The sequence below is a fragment of the Moschus berezovskii genome, chromosome 8 (assembly GCF_049115385.1).
Source record: "Moschus berezovskii isolate FMDL1 chromosome 8, NW_MosBer_1.0, whole genome shotgun sequence".
NCBI lineage: Eukaryota > Metazoa > Chordata > Mammalia > Artiodactyla > Moschidae > Moschus > Moschus berezovskii.
This window is the reverse complement of record NC_142467.1, coordinates 87399997-87427041: the sequence shown is the minus strand read 5'-3', so window position 1 is coordinate 87427041 and position 27045 is coordinate 87399997. Positions and strand designations below refer to the sequence as shown.

At 37.8% G+C, this 27045-nt stretch overlaps 1 protein-coding gene across 3 annotated transcripts in view; it reads left to right on the top strand.

Annotated features, from left to right (window-relative positions):
- FBN2 (fibrillin 2) overlaps positions 1-27045 on the top strand; it is a 226928-nt gene that overhangs the window by 176123 nt on the left and 23760 nt on the right. For all 3 annotated transcript variants that reach the window (XM_088838382.1, XM_055429280.2, XM_088838381.1), the window contains 16 exons: positions 2944-3066; positions 3632-3754; positions 9088-9249; positions 9978-10046; positions 10487-10612; positions 11968-12093; positions 12692-12844; positions 15937-16005; positions 16899-17024; positions 17204-17329; positions 18038-18163; positions 20296-20412; positions 22432-22560; positions 22993-23112; positions 25825-25950; positions 26601-26753. In XM_088838382.1, coding sequence (XP_088694508.1) covers positions 2944-3066; positions 3632-3754; positions 9088-9249; positions 9978-10046; positions 10487-10612; positions 11968-12093; positions 12692-12844; positions 15937-16005; positions 16899-17024; positions 17204-17329; positions 18038-18163; positions 20296-20412; positions 22432-22560; positions 22993-23112; positions 25825-25950; positions 26601-26753 — 1974 coding nt within the window. The remainder of the gene's footprint in view (positions 1-2943; positions 3067-3631; positions 3755-9087; positions 9250-9977; positions 10047-10486; positions 10613-11967; positions 12094-12691; positions 12845-15936; positions 16006-16898; positions 17025-17203; positions 17330-18037; positions 18164-20295; positions 20413-22431; positions 22561-22992; positions 23113-25824; positions 25951-26600; positions 26754-27045) is intronic.

Below are 27045 nucleotides of genomic sequence, written 5' to 3'. Positions count from 1 at the left end.
GCCCAGCAGAGGTCTTCCCAGCCGTGTTTCTCATCTTCCCCCGCCTTATGAAACTCTGGCCCCAGAATAGCAGCTTTAGTGAAACCCATACCCCAAGCTATCTTCCAAAGAAATCCCAAGATTAAAAGAGAAGGGAGGATGTCAAGAAGTTCCATCTAAACTGTATCAGAGTACAGTTGACACTTGAATAATGTGGAGGCTAGTGACGCCTACCCTCAGCTCGGTGGGTAGTCTGTGTACAAGTTGTAGTCGGCCCTCAGTGTTCCCCATATCTCTGTTTTCATGGATCCACATATTTAACCAACCGCAGATCCTGTAGCTGCACTACATACGCTGCAGTATTTACTACTGGGGAAAAAAAAGCCATGTTTAAATAGACACATGCAGTTAAACCTATGTTGTTCAAGCACCAACTGTATATAAAAACTCTTAAAAGAGCTGACCAAGTAAAGTGTAAGTAAACTGAAACAGCAGCTACTATGCTGTTATTTCTATGGATATAACAACAAAAGAAGAACATACAAAAAACATAAATAATCAATTCAGAGTAGAAGAAAATTAGTCAAGGAACAAGAGCAGATTCCATGTAGCTATGTTGTACCATAGATAATCTTAATAAAAACATGATTGCACAAGTTCAAAGTAATTATAAGAACCGAAAAGACATTGCAGAATCAGGGAAAACAAAAACACAGGCCAATCGAGGAAAATAAGAGAACTATTAAATAGACACAGCAAAGAGCAGAGGAGATGAAAATGTAATTACCAGTGAGATAATCACAGTGAAAAAAGAGGGGAAATAAGAAAAGACAAAGGCCATAAGCTTAAGTATAATGGGTGTTTCTGAAGTGAAGAGTTCCTGAAAGTTGAATAGAAAAACATGTTGAACAACTAAACAACTAAAATAGAAGAAAGAACTAAATATACAGGAAGGGGTAAATCATAAGACAAAATTTTAAGCTTTCTTGTATTTGTCAGCTTAAGTCATAGAGATTCTTCAAACTCCAGATAGAAAAGGCAAGTCTTGAACAAGACAACCAAATACACATTAGAATGCTGCCCTCCCAGTTATAAGAACACATGTGACAAGAATATTATGCCTCAGAGTTAGTTAATTATATAGATAATAGACATATCCTGACTTGTGAAATAATTCAGAAAAAAAGCACCTCTGGACTCTCCTTTCTTGTCTTGGGGGAAGAAAACAACACAACTTACCAGCAATGAAACAACCTATCAAGAAATATAAATGGGGAGGGGGGAGGCAGTAATTGGAGAAGTGACAATAAAAACATTGATTTTAAAGAATTAGTACTAAATTCTTTAGAGATTATGGGAAATGGCATGAACATTTAAAAAGTGAAAATAATGTGAAGAGCAAAATGAGTTGGAAGCATATATATATATTCATGCTAATTTTAATCATCATTGTGTAGAATCCACTGTCTTAAAATCTTTTGAATTTAACATAAAGCCAAAAGGTGATAAGGTTTTAGTTTTTTTCATCAATTCTTAATGTTAGCATTTCAGAAGCTACTGACATAATGAAAAATTTGATTTGATGCTTGAAAATGGTTCACTGTATCTGAATATGCATTGAGAAATATCAGTATTTGGAAAATTGTTCATCCAATTATGATAAGTCTGGATAGAAGCATTTTTGAGTGATTTTTCTTTTTGCTGTCTTATTTTCTGTGTTGTTTCCTATCTTTTCTGTTTCTTATCAGTACTTTTCTATATTGTTCAAATTTCTGAATATGCATCAATTTTATAAAAACAATATTCCTTTAAAAAAACCTTATTTCACACAACTTTTTCATTATTCCAATGGAAGTTATTTGTAATAAAATTCATTTAAAAGTAAAATGCATACACATAGGGCTGATAATACATTTACAGCTTAATGCAACTCAGTTATAAACTAACTTAATGCATCTTTACCCATTTATATAAAAAGAATAACTTTATTGCCCAACACAAGTAAAGACAACTTTACACATCAGTTGAATTTCTAAACACAGTTTGAACCATACTTTAAATATAAGATAATTGAAATGCTTTATTTTAACTATCGTGAAAGACCCTTTTATACTTAAGATATAACTGTCTTGAGACAGCATTTTAGAATGACTTGTCTAGTCTCGCCTGAAATGGCATGCCTGGTCTGCATTCTCAGAATATGAGGTTATTTGTGTACAAAAATGTCCATCCTCTTCCTATGAGTAAAAATACAGATTATTTCTACAGCTGGACAGGCATACATATGCCTTCATTTTCATATGAATGAGGAGTAATAACTTCTCATTTATTTTGAGTTAAAGCTTCATGGAAGACTTTTATAACCTGAATTTATGACTTCAGGCCAACAGAGATGTTTTAATGAAATTGAAGGAATGTGGGGCAATGATGATCTTATTACACACTACTGGGGAAAAATTTCTTTCCCTGTTCATAACTGACCTTATTAAAACAGGTCAGATTACAGAATAAAAAAGTTTAAATAAGTTAAACTTATATAGTTTAAAAGATACATTTAATATTTAAAATGTTAGATATTTTACATGTTGTAGATATTTCTAAAACATCTGATATTTTCGTTATTGGAATCTTTGGATTTGTTTTTATTTTTCATTTTTTTGTAATCTTATTCCCTTCGCATGTTTGTACTTAATTAAAAAAAAAAAATTTAAGCCCCAGGCCCATTTTTTTTTAAGTATTTTACAACCCAAGACAGTTAAAATACTGTCAATAAAATGAAATAATATCCTTTCATGTCTCTGCTCCATCTGAATGTTAGTTGGTTGCTGTTTACATGATATCCCTAGTCAAAGTAAAAGAAAATTGCTCCATAAAAACTTCTGAGGAGATGGAATAATTTATTAATGTCATCCAGTAAATTGAAATCTTTATAATCAAGAGATTACTATTTTTTTTAATCTCCAGATATTGATGAATGCTCCTTCCAAAATATTTGTGTCTTTGGAACATGTAATAATTTGCCTGGAATGTTTCATTGTATCTGTGATGATGGCTATGAATTGGACAGAACAGGAGGGAACTGTACAGGTATGGCCAGTTAAGGGCTTATTTGTATTCTTGTTAACTGAAAAGAACATTTTGTGCTAGACATAAAAGTTCCCCAAATTTCTGCTTAGCCTGCTATGCCTCAGGTTTTGCATTTTTTTTTGAAAAAGGAAATTACATTCTGATACATTTATTTCTAACTGTGCAATTGATTTATTGTAATGTAAAGAGCTTAATTTTAAATATCCAACATGAAATCAGTAAAATATCTCTGTATATATTTATGATGTCCACATATGTGTACAGTTATACATATATTTAAGTTTAATTCAAACACAAAATGATACCATGATTTTCTTCAGAATTGCAACATTTCCATATAATTTACTTATTTATTTATTAAAGATATTAAATGATACCATCGTGAATATTGTCTGATTGATATATGGAAACTGCTTTAGGTGTATACAAGCATTTCATTGTGCTGAGTCCCTCCTAAAGATTTTTAGTCTACTGACTTTCAGAATTTCCACCAAATCCTTTGGAAGAGCAGTACGCACAAGGAAAGTAAAGATGTTGATGTGGGCATTCTAAATATTTTTCCTAGATATTGATGAGTGTGCAGATCCAATAAACTGTGTGAACGGCCTGTGTGTCAACACTCCTGGTCGCTATGAGTGTAACTGTCCACCCGATTTCCAGCTGAACCCCACCGGTGTGGGGTGTGTTGGTAAGTAAAAGCAATATGAAACCAACAGACAGAAACACATAGAGTTAAATACTCTCTTGATAATGAACTGTGATATGAACATTTACTACAGTTAACTTAAAGTAGTGCTCCTTTACCTTAAGTAAACTAGATTAACAAAATACATGGTCACGTTCATCCTGCTAACCTTACAAGTCATGTTTTGAAATAGGAATTTTTGAGACATCTGCTCCCACATCCTCCTCTCACAGGCTTGGGAACCACAACTCTAGAGGTGCAGTCACTTGTTTTAAGGTTGCAGAGCTTGCAAATGGCAGAGCTGAAGCAGTGTCCCCAAGTTTCCTGGCTCCCTGTCCAGTGCACTGACCAGGACAGATGCCTTTGAAATGTGGACTCAAGTTTTAAAAAATGAATATGTTTCAGGTTCATGCATGACAATTGACAAGGCAAGCAATTAATGGTATTTATACCATTAGTTAGTTCTAAAAGGTCTTATAGGTCTTCATAGAAACGTTCAACTTTGGCTTCTTCAGCATTACTGGTTGGAGCATAGGCTTGGATTACTGTAATATTGAATGGTTTGCCTTGGAAGCAAACAGAAATCATTCTGTCGTTTTTAAGATGGCATCCAAGTACTGCATTTCGGACTCTTTTGTTGACCATGATGGCTACTCCATTTCTTCTAAGGGATTCCTGCCCACAGTAGTAGATACAATGGTCATCTGAGTTAAATTCACCCATTCCAGTCCATTTTAGTTCACTGATTGCTAGAATGTCTACATTCACTCTTGTCATCTCCTGTTTGACCACTTCCAATTTGCCTTGATTCATGGACCTAACATTCCAGGTCCCTATGCAATATTGCTCTTTACAGTGTCGGAACTTGCTTCTATCACCAGTCACTTCCACAACAGGGTATTTGTTTTGTTTGGCTCCATCCCTTCATTCTTTCTGGAGTTATTTTTCCACTGATCTCCAGCAGCATACTGGGAACCTACCAACCTGGGGAATTCCTCATTCAGTATCCTATCATTTTGCCTTTTGATACTGTTCATGGGGTTCTCAAGGCAAGTATACTGAAGTGGTTTGCCATTCCTTTCTCCAGTGGACCACATTCTGTCAGTCAAGTGGGCCTTAGAGAGCATCACTACGAACAAAGCTAGTGGAGGTGATGGAATTCCAATTGAGCTATTTCAAATCCTGAAAGATGATGCTGTGAAAGTGCTGCACTCAATATGCCAGCAAATTTGGAAAACTCAGCAGTGGCCACAGGACTGGAAAAGGTCAGTCTTCATTCCAATCCCAAAGAAAGGCAATGCCAAAGAATGCTCAAACTACCGCACCCATTGCACACATCTCACACGCTAGTAAAGTCATGCTCAAAATTCTCCAAGCCAGGCTTCAGCAATATGTGGACTGTGAACTTCCAGATGTTCAAGCAGGTTTTAGAAAAGGCAGAGGAACCAGAGGTCAAATTGCCAACATCCACTGGATCATGGAGAAAGCAAGAGAGTTCCAGAAAAACATCTATTTCTGCTTCATTGACTATACCAAAGCCTTTGACTGGATCACAATAAACTGTGGAAAATTCTGAAGAAGATGGGAATACCAGACCACCTGGCAGAAAGTGAAGAGGAACTCAAAAGCCTCTTGATGAAAGTGAAAGAGGAGAGTGAAAAGGTTGGCTTGAAGCTCAACATTCAGAAAACTAAGATCATGGCATCTGGTCCCATCACTTCATGGGAAATAGATGGAAAAACAGTGGAAACAGTGTCAGACTTTATTTTTGGGGGCTCCAAAATCACTGCAGATGCTGATTGCAGCCATGAAATTAAAAGACGCTTACTCCTTGGAAGGAAGGTTATGACCAACCTTGTTAGTATATTAAAAAGCAGAGACATTACCTTGCCAACAAAGGTCCGTCTAGTCAAGGCTATGGTTTTTCCCGTGGTCATGTATGGATGTGAGAGTTGGACTGTGAAGAAAGCTGATAGCCGAAGAATTGATGCTTTTGAACTGTGGTGTTGGAGAAGACTCTTGAGAGTCCCTTGTACCGCAAGGAGATCCACCAGTCCATTATAAAGGAGATCAGTCCTGGGTGTTCATTGGAAGGACTGATGCTAAAGCTGAAACTGCAATACTTTGGCCATCTCATGCGACGAGTTGACTCACTGGAAAAGACTCTGATGCTGGGAAAGGTTGGGGGCGGGAGGAGAAGGGGACGACAGAGAATGAGATGGCTGGATGGCATCACTGACTCTGTGGACATGAGTTTGAGTGAACTCCAGGAGTTGGTGATGAACAGGGAGGCCTGGCATGCTGTGATTCATGGTGTCGCTGAGAGTCGGACACGACTGAGTGACTGAACTGAACTGAACTGACCTGCTCTTGAGAAACCTGTATGCAGGTCAGGAAGCAACAGTTAGAACTGGACATGGAACAACAGACTGGTTCCAAATAGGAAAAGGAGTACGTCAAGGCTGTATATTGTCATCCTGCTTATTTAACTTATATGCAGAGTACATCATGAGGAACGCTGGGCTGGAAGAAGCACAAGCTGGAATCAAGATTGCCGGGAGAAATATCAATAACCTCAGATATGCAGATGACACCACCCTTATGGCAGAAAGTGAGGAGGAACTCAAGAGCCTCTTGATGAAAGTGAAAGAGGAGAGTGAAAAGGTTGGCTTGAAGCTCAACATTCAGAAAACAAAGATCATGGCATCTGGTCCCATCACTTCATGGGAAATAGATGGAAAAACAGTGGAAACAGTGTCAGACTTTATTTTGGGGGGCTCCAAAATCACTGCAGATGCTGATTGCAGCCATGAAATTAAAAGACGCTTACTCCTTGGAAGGAAAGTTATGACCAACCTTGTTAGTATATTAAAAAGCAGAGACATTACTTTGCCAACCAAGGTCCGCCTAGTCAAGGCTATGGTTTTTCCCATGGTCATGTATGGGTGTGAGAGTTGGACTGTGAAGAAAGCTGATCGCCGAAGAATTGATGCTTTTGAACTGTGGTGCTGGAGAAGACTCTTGAGAGTCCCTTGGACTGCAAGGAGATCCAACCAGTCCATTATAAAGGAGATCAGTCCTGGGTGTTCATTGGAAGGACTGATGCTAAAGCTGAAACTGCAATACTTTGGCCACCTCATGCGACAAGTTGACTCACTGGAAAAGACTCTGATGCTGGGAAAGGTTGGGGGCGGGAGGAGAAGGGGACGACAGAGAATGAGATGGCTGGATGGCATCACCGACTCGATGGACATGAGTTTGAGTGAACTCCGGGAGTTGGTGATGGACAGGGAGGCCTGGCGTGCTGTGATTCATGGGATCGCGGAGAGTCGGACAGGACTGAGCGACTGAACTGAACTGATAACCATTAGTTATGTAATTCTTCAAAAGCAAGGAAAAAACCTGTCTTTCTATAGGTATTAGAAAAACCTGTCTTTATAGGTATAAGAAAAACCTATATTTATATAGGTATATATTTCTTCAAAACCAAGAAAATATGGAATAAAATTTGTTAGTTATGATTAAATTCCCATTAAAAATTTTAATAAGGTTGTTTGTGCCTTTTTCTTCTGCAAATTGCTTTCAAAATTACTTACAAATATGAAAAGTAAAAAGGTTTGTTGGGCACAGATGGCAGATACCAGTGACTGTTTTTCCTAAGAGGAGAACCAGCAGTTCCTCTCGAGGCTCTTTATCTCAAAGAAAGTGATATCATCACAGGCCCATCCAGAAACATAAGGAAACATGTTCAGTGCCTCTTCATTTGTGGTGGCAAGAATTTAGAAACCGTTTTTGGAGAGTGGGTTGATTAAAAAAGAATGGCAGCTGGGCACTGTGGAGCTGACAGCATGTTATAAAGATAGAATGAGGCAAATGACAAAATACCACTCATAGAAATTTAAAATGTGCACAAAAAAAACCCAAAATACTAATTTTGCAACAGCACAGACCATAAAAAGTAATGGTAAGCACTTTCCAATGTTTGAGTAGGGGAAGAGGGAGGAGATGGAGAGAAGCGATAAAAGGGAAAGAGTGGTAGGGAGGAAAGAAGGAAGGATGAATGAATACAAGCCTAGTAAGAGCAGAACCTTGAGTTCACAATTCTGCAGCACCTGAGATTGGGCAACAAAAGTAAAACTTAAAAGAATTGAGAAAAGGAAGTAAAAGAATGAAAAGCTGCCCAAGTGATTATAAGGTGCAGCTGGAGATGAAAACTACTTGGTAGCCTGTAAAGAACTTTGGCTTGTACTCTGATTTGAGATGGGACGCCATTGGAAGTAGCCTGACCGAAGGTAATGCTTCTGAAGGAAGCTCTGGTAGGAAAAATAGACCATAGGTGGGTGAATCAGGAGATGAGTTAGGAAACAGTTGCAGTAGTCCAGGTGAGGAGTGATAGTGGCTTGAACTCAGGTTGCAGTGATGTTGAAAGCAGTGGTCAGTCATCAGATTCCAGGTATATTTTGAAGGTAGTGTTGACAGATCTTATTAACTGGATTGAATAAGGAGTCAAAGTTTGACCCCAAAGTTTAGAGCCTGAGCAGTTTTAAAAAATGAGTTTTCTGTTTATTGAAAATGCAAAAAAGCCTGGGAGAGGATTGGAGCAGGTTTTTTATGTGGAGGCAAGCGTATCAAGTGTTTGGCTTTAGACATGGTAACTTTAAAATAGCTCTCAGATGCCTAAGAGGAGAAATAAAATACTAGGCACTTGAGGAAGGATCTGGAGTTCAGGGGAAAGGTGAAAGATGGAACCACAAATTTGATCATGTTTAGAGTGATGGAACTAATGAGGTGATCTAGATGATACTCAGAGACAAGAAAAAGTTTGAGAGTCACTTATTCTCTTAAATATCCTTTATAAACTTGTTGTAGACTGACTCTTCAAAAACTTGCAAAGCTTGATGTGCAAATTAAAGCAGAACTTTGGGAGAATAAAGATTATGGGAAGGAGAGGAAGGAGGTTGCATTATCACTATTTTCTGTAACAGGATACATTGCTTTAACTTGTACTGGATTTCATTTCCTTTGTTGATAAACTGATGATATAGACTGATTGATTATTAGGCAACTTTTTTTGCATTCATTTTATTAAAGGTCCAGAATGTCCCAGGTGAGTAATTCCTTACTCTCTTTAGCCCGTGATCTATATGGATGTCTAAACATGGGAAAGTGTTGTAATTGATTTAACTCCTACAACTTGGAAAAACTCTAAAGCAAGTGATGATTTCGTGCAGGGAGTTAATGTACAGAATTCGAATTTCATCATTTGAGTGACCTTTCTCCAAAATGACATTCTTACTACTGTAAGGACCGTTGTAAACCCCTGTGTTTCTCTGCAGACAACCGCGTGGGCAACTGCTACCTGAAGTTCGGCCCTCGGGGCGACGGGAGCCTGTCCTGCAACACTGAGATTGGGGTGGGCGTCAGCCGCTCCTCCTGCTGCTGCTCTCTGGGGAAGGCCTGGGGGAACCCCTGCGAGACCTGCCCCCCTGTCAATAGCAGTGAGTATGAAGCTGAGGAAGAGGACAGGGGCCCTCTGGCAGCTGAAGACTAGCTGCCAAATTCTTCTGGTGCTGGGGACAAGGGAGGAAGTGAGAGTCCGAACTTTGAATCTGGACTGCTTTCAGTGATTATGCTAAAACCAGCCAAGAAGCCTTCATATAAAAGGACTCTGAATTCCTCTCTTCTTCTTGTTTTTCTTGATATGATGAAAAGAGAAAACAATTTTTAACCAGAATCCACTATGAAGGGTGATAATATCAGTTCTCCCTGGTATCACACGTAAAGGCCATTCCTGCTTCTTTTCCAGAGTTGTTTTAGTTCAGGTTCAGAGATGCGTTGTATTCCTCGAGTCCAACCAGGTTATATCTTAAATTGAAATGTGTGTCCTGATATGAGCATAGGTGAAACTCAGCATTGTTGAATCTTTGAGTTTTCATTCACTAGCCAAAAAATGTTGTGGATATAAATTGTCTGAAAGTAGTTTTTTCTTTCATCAAAAACAAATGGGTTTTGTTATTCTACTTTGTAATTTATGAAGTAATGATCTTATTTCAAGTAGGATGTTAATATACTTTTAAAGATACTGTGTTTGAAAAAGCACCTAGGAAAACATAGATACACCCCTTAGGATATGTGCTTGAGCTTGGCAGTTGTTAAGTGCTAATTCATTGTCTCAGCCTCTTGCATACAGGTTATCAAATTTCTTTTTCTTCCCCTCGTTTTGTAGCTGAATATTACACTTTGTGTCCTGGAGGTGAAGGCTTCAGACCTAACCCCATTACAATCATCTTAGAAGGTGAGTATACCTCTGATGGCACCAGATTTAAACAAGAGCTTACTTTAGAGAAAAACTGGTAAAAAAGTTAGTATGCAATAGTCCAGACAAGATTATTTTGCAAAATTACAGGTAGACAGTTGCCAGTTGGCTGAAAAATCATTCGTTAAGTCAGAAAGACTTGATCCATTGCAGTGGTGTGTGATTGTTCTGCAGGGAAACTCTTTTTTATAATTATTCCCAACTTTCATCATTGTTAGATTTAGTTATTCCTCTTTTCAGATTATAGCAGAGTTCCATGACTAAGGCAGGGGAATTCATGATCACAATAAACCTCCTGTCTTAAGTGTGCATTCACTTGGATGCACGGAAGTCTGCAGGTCTTACAGTACCACACATCTGAAAGCTCTCATAGTGACTTGTCTTTCATGATAGTATCTGAGCTGTCTCCCCTTTTGCAGATATTGATGAGTGCCAGGAGTTACCAGGACTCTGCCAGGGTGGAAACTGTATTAACACTTTTGGTAGCTTCCAGTGTGAGTGCCCTCAAGGCTACTACCTCAGTGAGGAAACCCGCATCTGTGAAGGTGAGATGAATTCATACCTAAAAATTATTAGTGCTATTTAGAACAAAATTACTGATCAGGTCAGAAAAGAGTCCATCTTCAAGTTTTATCAAGGGATATGATGAGACTGGTTCATAGTTGTTTTCTTTTCCGTCAGTGCTTCTAAGTTGTATAATGATGCATGCATGCCAAGTCACTTCATTTGTGTCCAGCTCTTTGTGACCCCGTGGACTATAGTCCACCAGGCTCCTCTGTCCACGGGGATTCACCAGACAAGAATACTGGAGTGGGTTGCCATGCCCTCCTCCAAGGGTTCTTCTTGATCCAGGAATCGAACCCAGGTCTCCTGCCTTGCAGGCAGATTCTATACCATCTGAGCCACCAGGGGAGCCCTGTATGATGATAGCTAAATTAACTTATAGATTATTTGCAGTAATTTACTATTATTTTTAAATGGGTTGATGATAAAGGGAGAAAGCTGAAATAGTATGAAAGCATTCAAGTTAAGTTATTAACTCACATTTATATAGAAAAATATGTATGTTTGAAGTGGGACCATTAGGTTAATACTTTCAGTAACTTTTTAATGTTGAACAACATCATATGAAACAGTTCAGAGGTTATGCCAGATGCCTTTCTTTGTTCCATCCCCAATTCTCACATGGCATCCTTAGGGGCCTGGTCTTCCCACTAGACTGGGAGCTTCTTGAAGCAAGGGCCACATCCAATTCATCTTTATAGCTAGAAGTTCTAGCTTACAGTAGAATCTCAGTATTTATTTATGGAATGAATGAATGAATGTTTCTAAAATAAACATTAAACATGTAGTGTAATTATTTCCATTATAACTTTTCTATTGGAACATGTTAGATAAGCCCATCTGGAAGAAATATGCTTTAATAAGGAAAATAACCAGAAACTGTACTACTTCTAGAATCTCTGAATGGGTGTTAATTTGAAAGGAGCTATAAAGAAAAAGGCTTTTCTAAGTTTAAGGTTGGCACTAAAATTTGATTTCAGTGACGTAAGAGGAAAGTAGCTTTAAAGCAATTCCATCTGAAGAGTATGAAATTTCAGTTTAAAAATATTGGCACCATTGAAGTTATTTTCTGCCACTTTGGAATAATTTATTTTGATCACCTTTATTTTTAAATGTTAGATTTTTATTTTTCTGAATTAGGGCATATTGTATGTGACATAAATGTATTTTAGGGGTGTTTCCTATGTAATTGCTTTAAATTCTAAATTTTATAAAAAGTAAGATGAATTCTATAAAAATAAAAATTGGGGGACTCAGCCATATGCTTTGTTCAGTCGTTTAAGTCACTTAAATTCATGGGGAAAATATTTACTAATGATGTTCTTGCATCCTGTAGATATTGATGAGTGTTTTGCACATCCTGGTGTGTGTGGACCCGGGACCTGCTACAACACCCTGGGAAATTACACCTGCATTTGCCCACCTGAATACATGCAAGTCAATGGAGGCCACAACTGCATGGGTAGGTAAATCTCTGAAGTTGATGAGGTCACTGTTGCTGGCTTCCTGGCCATCAATTATCTCTCAGAGGCAAATGTGTCATAATTATTCAGAAAGTTTGGAAGTTAAATCTCTATAAATAGTAAAGTATTTCAAAGTCTTATAAACTTATGGCTGTGTATCATATTTTTAATATACTTTGGCTACATAGTTACATGTTATAAAGCATGAGTCTGAGGTAGAAAATTTCAACAAATATTATAATTATATATTCTTACTTTTATTTTCCGTTTATATAAATTGAACATTGTTTTACAAATAAGAGAACATTTAAAATCTAATATGTAATGCTTTTTAAAATAAATGCATTTGAATAGAGAAATATCTATTAACTTTGTCCGCCAAGAAAATGAAAAGTGAAATCCCTTACTTAAAAACAGAAAAGACGCTTAACTAAAAATGATTTATGTTCAACTTAAAGAATTATTTTAAGATACTTCCACATGACCTTGAAACTTTTCAGAGTTAGTTGAGGAATTTTAGTGTCTCCAGGTGTATGGGGTTTATTATTAGCTGCTTGCTGGCAGGATGGGTTGGCATTTTTGTTTTTCTCTATGTAGACATGAGAAAAAGCTTCTGCTACCGGAGCTATAATGGAACCACTTGTGAGAATGAGTTGCCTTTTAATGTGACAAAGAGGATGTGCTGCTGCACATACAATGTGGGCAAAGCCTGGAACAAACCGTGTGAACCATGCCCAACGCCAGGAACAGGTAAGCACACAGCTCCTGCTTCTGTGGGCAGCCGAGTTAGTGACACAGGGAGGTAGGTATGTGACACTAGAGTGAAAACAAAGGGGTACTTTTGTTTTCAGACATAGTTCTGAAAATATTCAAGAATTCATGTGCTTGGTTTCTCAGGCAGCCAGTCCTCTTTAAGGTCCAAACACTAATTTCTGAGATGTCCTTCGAGTAAAGTCTGGATCCTGAAAATAAGCCCCATTGCTGAAGAGTTAGAATTTTGTAACACCAGTCCATTTAAACAGGCTGCTTTAATTACTCTTCATAAAAGAAGTATTTATTGAGAATCTGTATGTGTCATTGTGTTATACTTAGAAGGTGTCATTTTGATAAATTGTGATTATTTAAATTCCAACATGCTTATTAAGTTTCGTCTTGGAAAACATGCAAAAAAAATGAATTTGATGAGCAAACTTTACGTAAAAACAACTTAGTATCAAAGTTTTCCTTATGCATCCATTCCCTCAAACTTACATGAAATTTTTAGACAGTGAAGAGAACTGTCGTTACACAGTAAAATGTTTTTCCAGACACAGATTCTCTTGAAAGAAAAACTGAAAGGTAATAGAGACAAGAGCAACAGAATCATCTTAAAATTGTTGCCCACTCAGGTTCTTTTATGACCTGAAAAGTGGTCACTCTTAATAGCTGTAGATACTAAGAGTTGAACCAATAGGACAAATAAGAAACAATGATTATGCATTTGTTACCAAATACAGTATTATTTAGGGTACAGTTATTAAAATATTTCATTTAACATGATGAAATGAAATTAAGGAGAGATGGTGAAAAGTGACATATATGACCTTTTTCAGTGGCTCAAGTTCAATGGGCAAATGGATTTTCTCTTTTGTATTGAAGTATAATTGATAAATCGTATTATGTTACTTTCAGGATTACAGCATAGTGTTTTGACATTTATACATACTATGGATTTGTCTCCACGATAAGTCTAGTAACCATATGTCTCCACACAATTTTATTACAATTTTATTGGCTGTATTCCTTAGACTGTACATTACTTTGCTGTGACTTATTTGTATTTTAGTTGGAAATATGTACCTCTTAATCCCTCACATCTATTTTGCCCTACCCGCTACTCCCTCCCCTCTGGCAGCCACCAGATTTCAACAACATGGCTGAGTAATAATACACCATCTTGTTTATCTGCTTGCACATCAACAGGCACTTAGGTTGCTTCGTATCTTGGCCCTTGTAAATAATGTTACAGAGAACGCAGGAATGTATATGTCTTTTTGAATTAGTGTTTTGTTTTCTTCAGATAAATACTCAGAGATGAAATTGCCGAACTATGACAGTTTTGTTTTTAATTTTTTGAGAAACCTCCATGCTGTTTTCCATAGTGACTATACCAATTTACATTCCTACCAATAGTATACAAGAGTTGCCATTTCTTCTCACCTTCACCAGCACTTGTTATTTGTGATCTTTTTGATAACAGCCATTCTGACAGGTCTGATGTGACACCTCATTTGCATTTCACTGATAATCAGTGATGTTGAGCATCTTTTCATGTGTCTGTTGGCCATCTGTGTGTCTTCTTTAGAAAAAATATCTATTCAAGTGGTCTGCCCATTTTTAACTGGATTATTTGTATTTTTTATATTGAGTTGTGAGTATTCTTTATATTTTGACATTAACCCCTATTGGATATATCATTTGCAGACATCGTTCTATTCAATATATTGCCTTTTCCTTTTGTAGATGGTTTCCTTCACTGTGCAAAAGCTTTTCAGTTTGATATAGTCCTGTTTGTTTATTTCTGCTTTTTTTTTTCCCTTGCCTGAGGAGAAAGATTCAAAAAAATATTGCAAAGACCAATATTGGAGAGCATCCTATGTTTTCTACTAGGAGTTTTATGGTTTTCAGTCTTACATTTAAGTCTGCAATCTGTTCAGAGTTTTATTTTTTATATGGTGTAAGAAAGTGGCCAGTTGCAGCCTTAGTCAAGTGGCTATCAGTTTTCCCAGCACTATTTATTGAAGGGATTGTGTTTTCCCCACTTAACAATCTGGGCTCTCAGATGGCACTTAGATTATAGTCTTCTGTATGTTGCCTGATACTGTTTTCAAGAGTTTTATTCCTGTGTGTAGCAGTGGGCATTCGAAGAATTATGCTACTTAAAAATTAGAATTCTTTTAAGGTCCTGTTAGTTTGGTGAATTATGTGTAGTAGTGACTCTCATGCTGCTGCTACTGCTGCTGCTGCTGCTAAGTCGCTTCAGTCGTGTCCGACTCAGTGCGACCTCATAGGCAGCAGCCCACCAGGCTCCCCTGTCCCTGGGATTCTCCAGGCAAGAACACTGGAGTGGGTTGCCATTTCCTTCTCCAATGCATGAAAGTAAAAAAGTGAAAGTGAAGTCGCTCAGTTGTGTCCAACTCTTAGCGACCCCATGGACTGCAGCCCATCGGGCTCCTCCGTCCATGGGATTTTCCAGGCAAGAGTACTGGAGTGGGGTGCCATTGCCTTCTCCGAGTGACTCTCATAGTCTTTGTTTTATTCCATGAGATGTTGTTTTTGATGCCTCAAATTTCACGTTCCAACAAACAGACGTTTATGTTAAAAAAGATAAAAGTCATGGCTCATTCATTACTCCTTGTGAACATGTTTCACCACCACAAAATTATCTTTGCATGATGCCTATGCCTTTGTGCAATTCTAATTCCTTTTTAAATTTGCACACTAACCTAGTTTTTCAATAAGTTGGATCATTTCTAAAGCCCTGCGTATCAAAATAAAATAATAAAATATCTACCTAAGTGCTTTAAGTAGATATTTTGAACTCATAATGATTTACTTATTTTCTAGTATCCGAGCAGTAAAATGTTAATAAGTACAGCAATAATAATAATGATAAAAGAATGCCTAGATTCATTCACTCCATGCAAAAACTGATATTGTAGTCAAATAAATATAATTGAATTAAAGTGACTTGTTGCGAATAATATAAAATATATTTGTCAGTTAAAGTAATACTATGTAAAGTGTTATTTGGAAGGAATATGAGAATTTAAGAGTGTATTTGCTTTGTTTATATTTTAAAGCTGACTTTAAAACCATATGTGGAAATATTCCTGGATTCACCTTTGACATTCACACTGGAAAAGCTGTTGGTGAGTTTTTTCTAGATTATGTTTCTTTTAATACATATATGTAGCATTTTGTAAAAATTTGTTCAGTGTTTTTTAAGTTTAAAGTATCATAAAAGATAATACTCTGGATTTGGATCTGATGTAGTTAGACAAGAAAGAAGCAGCCTGTTTACAGATAACCAAGTGTTAATAGTGGCATTAGTCCATCAGCCTGGAGTGGGTTGCCAGCCTGGTAATTGAGTTATGATATAATAGTTATATGACTGCCTCAAGATTTCATACATATCAAGCTAAAGCTTTAGTTCTTCTCATTATGAATATTGTATTATCAATACATGATTCTAAGTAATCCACTTTATTTTATTAACCTTTATTGTCTGTTTTCATGAGTATATATTTTTGTATGTAATTTTACAGTATTTTTCTCCCTATCTACTTATGAATTTGCAGAATTATCAATTATATAAATTTCTTTCTTCTGAATGTGCTTTCTCTTGCACAGTCTACTTTTCTTCCTCAAAGATTAAGTGAACAATATAATTTTAAATGTCCATTATCAATGCACAGATAACAAAGGACATAAAATTAAGAAAATGCAGTTGGCTTTATCAAATGAGTAATAGCAATTAGGTAAGCCTGACATGTAACTTAAGAGGAAGCTTGATTCCCTAGGAAGTTCATTTGCTCTATTGTCACTAGTATCACTTGGTATATTTGATCAACTACTTCCATTCTTTCATTACTGTTCAAAGGAAATAATGTTTTGTAATCTATATGCTTTCGTAAACCACAAAATCACTCATACCAGTATAGGATTGATTTTTGAGACTGAGTGTGTGTTTAGTATTATTCAATGTTTTATAATAAATACATTAAGCAGAACCATATATTTGATCAAATCTGTTCAATTGCAGATATTGATGAATGTAAAGAGATTCCAGGCATTTGTGCAAATGGTGTGTGCATTAACCAAATTGGCAGTTTCCGCTGTGAATGCCCTACGGGATTCAGCTACAATGACCTGCTGCTGGTCTGCGAAGGTAATCTGAGCAATAAGTGACCTTATCCAGGAAAGTTTGGCAGACATACCTGGTTTTTAGAAGTTTTCTGACTTACTGTTTCTACTACAGCATTTTAGGAGTTGATCACCAAATTGATTAAGTGAATGTAATACTGATGCCATAATGAAGTTTGAAAAATGGAATTGTTGCTCTTTCAGATATTGATGAGTGCAGCAATGGCGATAACCTGTGCCAGCGAAATGCAGACTGCATCAACAGTCCGGGCAGCTACCGGTGCGAGTGCGCTGCAGGTTTCAAACTTTCACCCAACGGAGCCTGTGTTGGTAAGAAGAGAATGACTCATTCTTTGATACTGAACACCATTGTAGGCCTCTGTGGTAGCTCAGATGGTAAAGGATCCGCCTGCAGTGCAGGAGACCTGGGTTCAATCTCTAGGTAGGGAGGATCCCTTGGAGGAGGGAATGGCAACCCACTCCAGTGTTCTTGCCTGGAGAATGCCATGGACAGAAAAACCTGGCAGCTGCAGTCCATGAAATTGCAAAGAATCGGACACAACTGAGTGACCAACACTTTCACTGCTCTCACCACATTCTGTATACTTACTTCCTGCACTAAAAAACTGCCTATACTCTCCTATCAAAAAAAAAAAAAAAGATATTTTCAAATATAATTTTGAAGGGATTTTCCAGGTAAATCTATTCGTTCATATTGAATCTATTTCACCATAGATTCTTTTGTTAGGAAAAGAAGTCTCTCAATGGATTTTTCCTAGAATTAAAACTAAAATGAAACAATGTCCTTGAGATATACCAATCAACATGTAGAAAGATCGCGTGATTTAAAATTTTTTTAAAAGAGGCTTGTATACTTTAAAGCCTTGCCTTATTTTTATTCAACTCTTGTTATGGTTCGTTTTCAGCCTATCTGTGATAATTACTAGCAGGCTATAGAAACAATGCCTGTGGGAAAAAATGAAGGAATCTTAATAAAGATCAGATACGTGTAACATGTGTTTTATTTTTCTGTGTTAGATCGCAACGAGTGTTTAGAAATTCCTAATGTCTGCAGTCATGGCCTATGTGTGGATTTACAAGGAAGTTACCAGTGCATCTGCCACAATGGCTTTAAGGCTTCTCAGGACCAGACGATGTGCATGGGTAAGAAGGGAAGCATTATCTCCAGGGGGTGTCGTGGAGCTGAGACTCCAGAAGAGATTACCATTCGGTCACCCGCCACAAGTAACTGCCCTGCCTCTGTCACAAACAGTCTTAACAAAACATGAGCTATGTGAAACTGTTTATGGTTTTAGTCAATGTGAAATTTGTGAGCAGGACTCACCACAGTATGTTCTTGGGATTAGTGGTCACAGCTTTCTTCCCCAGATGGCTTTCACATGCTTGTTAACCTGAGCTTTCAGACCGTCAGCCTTACCTAGAAATCGCCGGGGTACCAGCTCTCCGTTTACCCCTCTTTGTTCCCACTCAAGGGGCTTCCCAGGTGGTGCTGGTATAAAGAACCCACCTCTCAATGCAGGAGATACAAGAGACACGGGTTTGATCCCTGGGTCAGGAAGATCCCCCGGAGGGAGGGTATGGCAGCCAACTCCAGCATTCTTGCCTGGAGAATCCCCATGGACAGAGGAGCCTGGCAGGCCACAGTCCATAGGGTCACAAAGAGCTGGGCATGACTCAGGCAACTTAGCACACAGGCACAGTTCCACTCAGAAAAGCCTTTTGGAATGCTAGAATGCAAGGGAGTAGTAAGAGTGACAGAGCTGAAATGAACACATACACCACGCACATAGGTACATATGCTTCTTTTCCCCAAATCACTGAACATATGAGATATATCTGCTTGCTTGGCTGTTTCAACTCTTAAGAACAGTTTTTAGAAGCAAAGATGGTGAAACTTTGAAAAGCCCCAGTACAGTAGCTAATGTGTTGGTTAGTTAAGCAATAATTGTGTTCAGTAAGTACTTGCTGAGCTAATGATTAATAAGATTTCAAAAGCACATGGGCTTTTGGAACTCAGCTTAACTTCGGAACTCACCTTGGAACTCAGCGTAACTCCATAAACTGATGTCAGCCACTGGCTCATCTCCACTGAAGCACTCTGCACTTGCAGGAGAAAAATTAAATTTAAAAGTTGACCATTTATAATTAGCATGTTCTCAGTGTAGAACAAGCTGAAGTTGCGCATCTACTCTTGGTTTTCGAGACACACCATCTTTTTGAATCGTACAGACTTCAGTACAGCAGAACGGCAAAATTAGTTTCTTTATGGCATATCTGTACATATCTGTATCTGGAGAATGTCTCCATTCCTCCAGTACCTCCTAAGAGGTCCCCTGCAGACATCTTCCATGGGCGCAGGAAAAATTCTCTAGGGAATGCTTGTGCAAAGGACACATGGAGGATGTGGCCCTATTCGCATGAACTGTCTGAGATGGCTTGCTTATATGTTTCTCCTGGCTGTTCTCTCTGAGAAAGAGGATGTGATTTGCTAAACAAACAAACAAAAAAATATATATATATATATATGTGTGTGATATTTATGATTCAGAAATTCATATGGAGAAAATCTGTCCTCAGTTTTAACAATTCACCCATGATGAAAATCAGCTAGACTCCTTGGTAATCTCTCTCTTAAACAAAGCTTCTTTCTGAAGGAACAATAATACCCCTTTTTTTTTTCACAATGGAAGAGTTTTAGCAGCCTGAAATTCATAGCCTAGGGAGTCTCCTCCTTTATATGACTGTGACCTTTCTAAATATTAATTCCATGTTTTTGAAGGCTAATAACATTGAACTCTAATAGACTTCTTCAATTTAGAGTCTACTGATTCGTAAAATTTAGGAAGTTAAAGTTTACCTTTGTTGTGCTGATCAAATCAAGATATTAAAATTTCTGGGTAAGCATTTATAATGCTTAAGAGAACAGATTGTTTCAGTGTTTCAAAAGATTTACTTCCTCATAATTGACAAGCAAACTTATTCATTAAAAAAACTCACTGAGGAAATGTAGACTAATCTCATTTACTTATTAGTCCAGTTCTTTTCTGAGTCTTATATGTTCCTGTAAGTTATCAAGTGACAATTTTTCTTAATAATTTTCTACTTTAGAGTTTTCTCTACCTCATACTTACTTTCCTTAAATAAATGTGGGTTCTTAGTATTGAATGAGAAAAATCTAAGTAAGCCAGTAGTTTAAAAAAAAAAATCTAAACGTTTAATAGGCTACATCTTTCTGGTTAAAAACTGAATTCCTTTGAGCCAGTGTTTCTTCGTAGATGTTGATGAGTGTGAGCGGCATCCATGTGGAAATGGAACTTGTAAAAACACCGTTGGATCCTACAACTGTCTCTGCTACCCAGGCTTTGCACTCACTCATAATAATGATTGCATGGGTAAGTACTCAGTCCTTCATTGCTTCTCTTTCATGTCTACAGAATATCCTAAACACAGAATAAAGGCAAAGAATGAATAAATTTTTATTATTCATATTGCGAGCATGTGCCATAAAATATGTAATATCATTGACTAACTTCTGGTTAATTGAAGTCACAGTATTGCCTCCAGCAATCACGAGACAGTCTGCTGGGTTTAGTACTTATGTCAGTCAAATCGATTCAAGGGTAAAGGCCATGCAAATGATAGTAAACTATTGGGACTGATTTATGGTTTTAGGTTATTTTTACCACTTAATTCGTATCAAAGGCAGACCTCTTATGGTTTCAGGTTTATCACAAGTATTTCGTATAATCCATTCTTGATTTATATTCAAACACTGACAGTCTCCAACTTAGAAACATATTGTGTCTTGAAGCTATTTTCAGTCAGCTCTTGAAGTCAGGGCTGCCTTTTCCCACAGGAAGAAAACATGGTGACTAGGTTTCTGAACCAGCCTCAGAAGCCTATTTAATCTCTGTGAAGGACCGTAAATTCTCAGTGGAAAAGAAAACTGTCTTCTCTACATGGCACAGAATTTTAGTCTTTGCCTCTAACAGTGATTGAAATAAAAGCTGAAAGTGACTGGAGGAAGAGGAAGAGGATCCTATAGTTGGTGGAGAAGTTAGTAAAGGATATGACAAAAAGCATTAATGATATTTCATTTACCATGTGCCAGACTCTATAGTGCTTTCCTGGTGGCTCCGATGATAAAAGAATCCACCTGCAATGCAGAAGGCCTTGGTTAGATCCCTTGGTCTTTCCCTCTTGGAAAGAGACCCTGGAGGGGGGCATGGCAACCCACTCCAGTATTCTTGCCTAGAGAATCCTATTGACAGAGGAGCCTGGTGGGCTACAGTCCATGAGGATGCAAAGAGTCAGAACACAACTGAGTGACTACACACGGCACACAGACTCTCTAGTGGTGCTTTCCAACACAACATCTCTTAATTCACATAATCCCATGAGTTAATGTGAAAGTAACTCAGCCTTCCTGCTTTCATGGAACCATCGCCGGTCAAACCCACCTCCTAATATATTCCAATATATAGTCTTTAATTTTCCTTGTTTTTCAAAATTCTTCAACTGTGAAAAATTCAGACCTGATTGAACATTTTATTCAGCTACCACCTTGTTGTCTATAGTTTCTCAGACCCTTTATACAGCTGAGGAGAAGGAAAGATACAGATATGGCTCTGATTGAAGTATAATCGTAAACAAATGAAAAATAACTCATCCCTAAGCTTAACTGACCGGAGAAGGCAATGGCAACCCACTCCAGTACTCTTGCCTGGAAATCCCATGGACAGAGGAGCCTGGTGGGCTGCAGTCCACGGGGTCGCGAAGAGTCGGATATGACTGAGCAACTTCACTTTCACTTTTCACTTTCATGCATTTGAGAAGGAAATGGCAACCCACTCCAGTGTTCTTGCCTGGAGAATCCCAGGGACGGGGGAGCCTGGTGGGCTGCCATCTATGTGGTCGCACAGAGTTGGACACGACCGAAGTGACCTAGCAGCAGCAAGCTTAACTGAAAACCTAACAGTTAAGAACATTTTTTTTCAGATTCTGTTTTCTGTAAGCAAAACATGTCAGCAATTCTAGAGTGTTTTTCATATAATTGATTTTTCTATATTTTATATGCTATGTTATTTGTCCTTTGAATACAGTCAGCTTATCTCCAGATGCAGTTCTCTACAAACTGGGCAATCCAGTTAAATCCATGTGTCCTCTTATATCCAGGAAAAGAGCTATTTTTTGGTTGGAAAGAATGGAAAGCTTAAACCAACAGGAGAGATCTATGTGACATTATTAGTCACCTGATCCTTATGATACAAGACATTTTTCTCTGTTGATGAGGGATTGTAATGTAGGCTTTTTGTAAATGTCTACCAGTAAATATGTTTTTAAGTTGCAACTTGTGATACAAAATATATGTAAGAGCTCTCTCTGAAAAGCTGACTCTTATTTACTTACAGACATAGATGAGTGCAGTTCCTTTTTTGGTCAGGTGTGTAGAAATGGACGGTGTTTTAATGAAGTTGGCTCCTTCAAGTGTTTATGTAATGAAGGTTATGAACTTACTCCAGATGGCAAGAACTGTATAGGTAAGTATCTAAACAGCAAACAATAAAATAAAGTCTTTGTGTTGTTTTGTTTTGTAAAATAATGATGTGACTCCCCTCACCCTCAGCACCACCAACTTTGGGACTCATTTGCATTTCATTTGGTCATCTGAGTACATGGACCAAGATAAGTTTCATGGGAAATTTTGATAAAAGGTATAAACCAAAGATTTGGAATTGTATGCAGTGTTTTGATTGGGACAGAGCTCGAGGCTATCTGTGTCTCAATTAAAGTAAACAAAGGAAAATTAGCCTCTTGCCAAATGAGTAATACTCAGTGTGTCAAAAATCTCTGAGGGCATATTTCCCCATAGTGACCTGGCAGATCAGAGGGCTTGAGTTGAATTCATGTTACTGTCATTTGGCAGCAATGATGTCATCTGTAAGTCATTTTTTTCTTGTTTCTCTTTAAAGATACTAATGAGTGTGTTGCCCTGCCTGGCTCTTGTTCTCCTGGCACCTGTCAGAATTTGGAGGGGTCTTTCAGATGTATCTGTCCCCCAGGGTATGAAGTAAAAAGCGAGAACTGCATCGGTAAGGCTGATGTTTGAGTCCATGAAGCATTTAGTATAATGAGACCTGGTACAGACTCTGTGGATATATGTTAAATCTAAACCACTATAAGCATGCTGACCCAGGGAATTAAATGCCTAGCTGCCTACATCTGTTTTATTGAACCATCAGAAATGATTTGAAGGTGGAATGGTGGGAATAAAAAATTTGAGGATGTGGGATTTTTTCATTAACAGAAATCTTATACTAGTCAAAGAATTTTCAGTGCACTCTGATCTTTTTTCCAAATGTCAATAGAGACCTTCTACTGAATTTAAAGAGTGTCTACAAAAATTGTAATCTTTGGCAACCAATTTTAAAACAGCTATTAAAGGTGTCTAGAGTCCTAGAAATGTGAAGCAGAAAATCTTGACAATGCTGTTGAGACATTTTTTTCCTTGGGAAAGCCGCATGTCAAAACAGAAAATATTAATCCATTTGTCATAACAGATGTTTCTCTGTGGAAACCCTCCCAGTGTACAAGAAATCTTGTAACCACATCAAAAGTGAGTCCCAGAATTGCCTGGTGGGCATGTTGAAGACTGACCTTTTTACAGTTACTTTATTTCACTTTTGTACAAATTATTTTTAACAGTCTTGTTGAAATTCAGAAGCACCAGCGTCTTAGTGTGGTTCTTCTAACATGAAATGATTGTTAAGAGTTTTTTGCCTTTGAATTACTCAGTTTCTTAAATTCTGTATAGCTCTTCTGTTCACATTTGAGGGAGTTATATAGACAGAACCTAAGGAAACAGTTTACATAGTAAATTAATTATTTTTCAGATCATGTAAATAATGGGTATCCTTAGTCATCCTAATTTGGTATTTATATCTTTTCCCCATTTTTGTCTGATTTGTATAGTTCATTGTAAGATTTTCTAGTGTTTTTAATATTTAAAAATAATAATAACACTAGAAGCATCTTAGCAAAAACTTTCTTGAAGAGTTTAAGATCTCTTCTTTCATCTTCTTTGCTTATACTTAATCTTCATCATCTCTGTGATCCATCTCTTTATGGAATAAGCATAATAGCAGTGTGTGAACCATTAGAGAAATAAAAATACTTGTGCTTTCTTTGTATCAGAAAGACTTGGCTACCTTTTAGCTTAGTGAAAAAACAATCTGTGATTCAATTAGATATTTTTAACCTCAGGAGTATTTTATTTTCTTTATCCACTGATAAACACCACCACTATTTTTCATGTCTTAAAAATGTGTTTTCAATTAACTCGCTTCACTGTAAGACTATTTCTTTCAGCCTAGAATCTCTTCTACCAGTTTTTCTAGATGAAATGCTTCCTACCACGAACTCTATGGGCGCACACACACACGCACATACACATCCATTCTGACATTCAATGGACATTACTATGGACATGCAGCATCTTTTAGATTCTGGAAATACAAAAATGCAGCTTTTGCCAGTAAGTAAGGTAACTTACTGCCTAAGAGAAAAGACAGATTTTTTAAATCACTCCATGTGGTAAAGCTGCCCTTACAATCCAATGTGACAGACCCTGCACTGGGGTCTGTTCAGGATGTGGGTCTCAGAAGGAGGCTGTGAATAATGATGGTGGTGGTGAAAGGATAGCAGGTCAGGAAGCCTAGCATAAGGACTGGCGACATTTGAGGTGTCCCTGGGTTTGATAAATTTACTAATCAAAAATGGAAATGGAACAGAGAGGCAGCTTGAAAACAGAGGCAGAACAGATGTGCTAAGGGGCATCGGTGGCCAGCTCAGAAGATGGCTCTTAGTCCTGCAGGTCGAACAGAGCAGTGCAGGTTCTTTTAGAAAGGAAGTGCCATGACTCACTAAAATTCTGCCGGTATAAATTGAGAACGTAGTATGTTCCAGACCGTGAGCTAGACCCGTGCTGAGGGTACAGCAGTGGTCTAGACAGACACATGATGTCCTCGTGAAACTTACATTCTAATGTGCCTGGAATCATGTAGTGTTTATTCATTTAGTTAAAAATCACCCATTAAATAAGCACTTCCAGTGAAAAGGGGCTAGATATCACTGGTAAGTAATCCTTTTCTGTTTCAAGGAATCATTCTGGGGTAAGGTGGAAATGATAAAATTCTCATCCCAACGTCTAAGCTCCCTGGTTCTGTAGGCACACATTCTCAAATAGGTATGTGTTTTAGAAAGCAAACCCTGGTGGCGGTATGGAGGGGAGAGAAGGAAGTGCAGCAGTCTAGTTGGGAGACATGATAATCCAGGTGGCAAATGATGCTGAGTTTGAATGTAATGAGGAGGCCACATATTGCTTGATTATGAAAGTTGAACAATTAAGGAGAGGAAAGAATGTGACTCCAGCTCCCCAGTGTGGATTGCTGAGGGCGAAGGGCACCAGAGAAGAGGACCAGTGCTGAGGATGCGATGCCCCTGAGACATGGACATGGTCCTCTCAGGCCTGCAGGCGGACATACAGACATCTCCTAGGAGTCAGGTCCAGAGAGCTGGAGACCGACTTAGAAGTCTGGGTCATATGGATCATTGAAATTGGATCTAACCTGTGACTTTTGAAGCAATAACAGTTTAAAGATAATTAATCATACAGACAATGTAATATATTGTTTCACATTGAATATCCAATGGCTAGTGAACTGTACAATGTGGACAAATTACTTTCAGATATTAAGCAGTGTATTGACTTGATTAAATCAGTAAATTATCTTGCTGATCTGCAGATATAAATGAGTGTGATGAAGATCCCAACATCTGTCTTTTTGGTTCCTGCACGAATACTCCTGGGGGCTTCCAGTGCATCTGTCCCCCTGGGTTTGTATTGTCTGATAATGGACGGAGGTGCTTTGGTAAGTTTTGAAATGACTTCTCTGTCATCATCGGCCCTCAAACTTCATAGCTAGGCAGGAAGCCATGCTGTAGCGCTTGTCACTAAAAATATATGTCTCTGGCAGATGTATCATCTGTAAGTTTAAAACATAAGGTCCTGAGTGTATATGCACTGGACAATTTTTAAAGTGCTTTGAATTATTTGCTCTGTTTCTACATTTTTTAAAAAAAAATCCATACCAAAAGAAAAATGGTTCTCTTATTTCATCTTTTCATTTTGTTGTTGGCATAGATTTTTCGGCACAGTGTTGATGAGTTACTTCTGATAGGACGTAACTTACTGAAAGCTACCTAGGTTTATTTTGTTAGGCTGTAATGTAACAGTAAAGAAGACATGGAAATCATTTTAATATTGAGCATAATTTCTCAAATTTCCAAAGCACATTGTTAAGATATATATCTAAATGCAGTTTTATAGAGTGGTCAACTTAAACTGGCAAATGACATCAGCAATTAAGAATTTCCAGGCCTATCTTTTAACTGTGAATATAATCTGCATCACATGTTCAAGCCATGAGAAATGTTCTATCAGTAACAGAATTATGTGTAAATTATTCCATCTTTTAAAATGACCAGTAAGGAGGTCTGTGATGTTTGCTTTCTTGATTAGATACTCGCCAGAGCTTCTGTTTCACAAACTTTGAAAATGGAAAGTGTTCTGTACCCAAAGCTTTCAACACCACAAAGGCAAAATGCTGCTGTAGTAAGATGCCAGGAGAGGGCTGGGGGGACCCCTGTGAGCTGTGTCCCAAAGATGACGAAGGTAAGAGTAGTGAAATTAAAAAGCCACTTTGTACTAATTTTGGACTGTCTGGCAGAACTCAAGTGGGACCATGTAACTTATGAATGTTTTGAAGATGAAAGCATCCCCTCACTTACAGACCTTCATGGTTCAGTGAGCTCAGTAGCGCCAGGAACTTCTTTCAGCTTTCATATTCAGAATGTGTAAATGCAGGATGTTACCCCATTATTTTATTGCTTCCCCCAAGGTTAGTATTACTTGCTTTGAAAGGAATGAATTTGAAGGGTGAAGGGCAGTAGATCCAAGGAGGGGG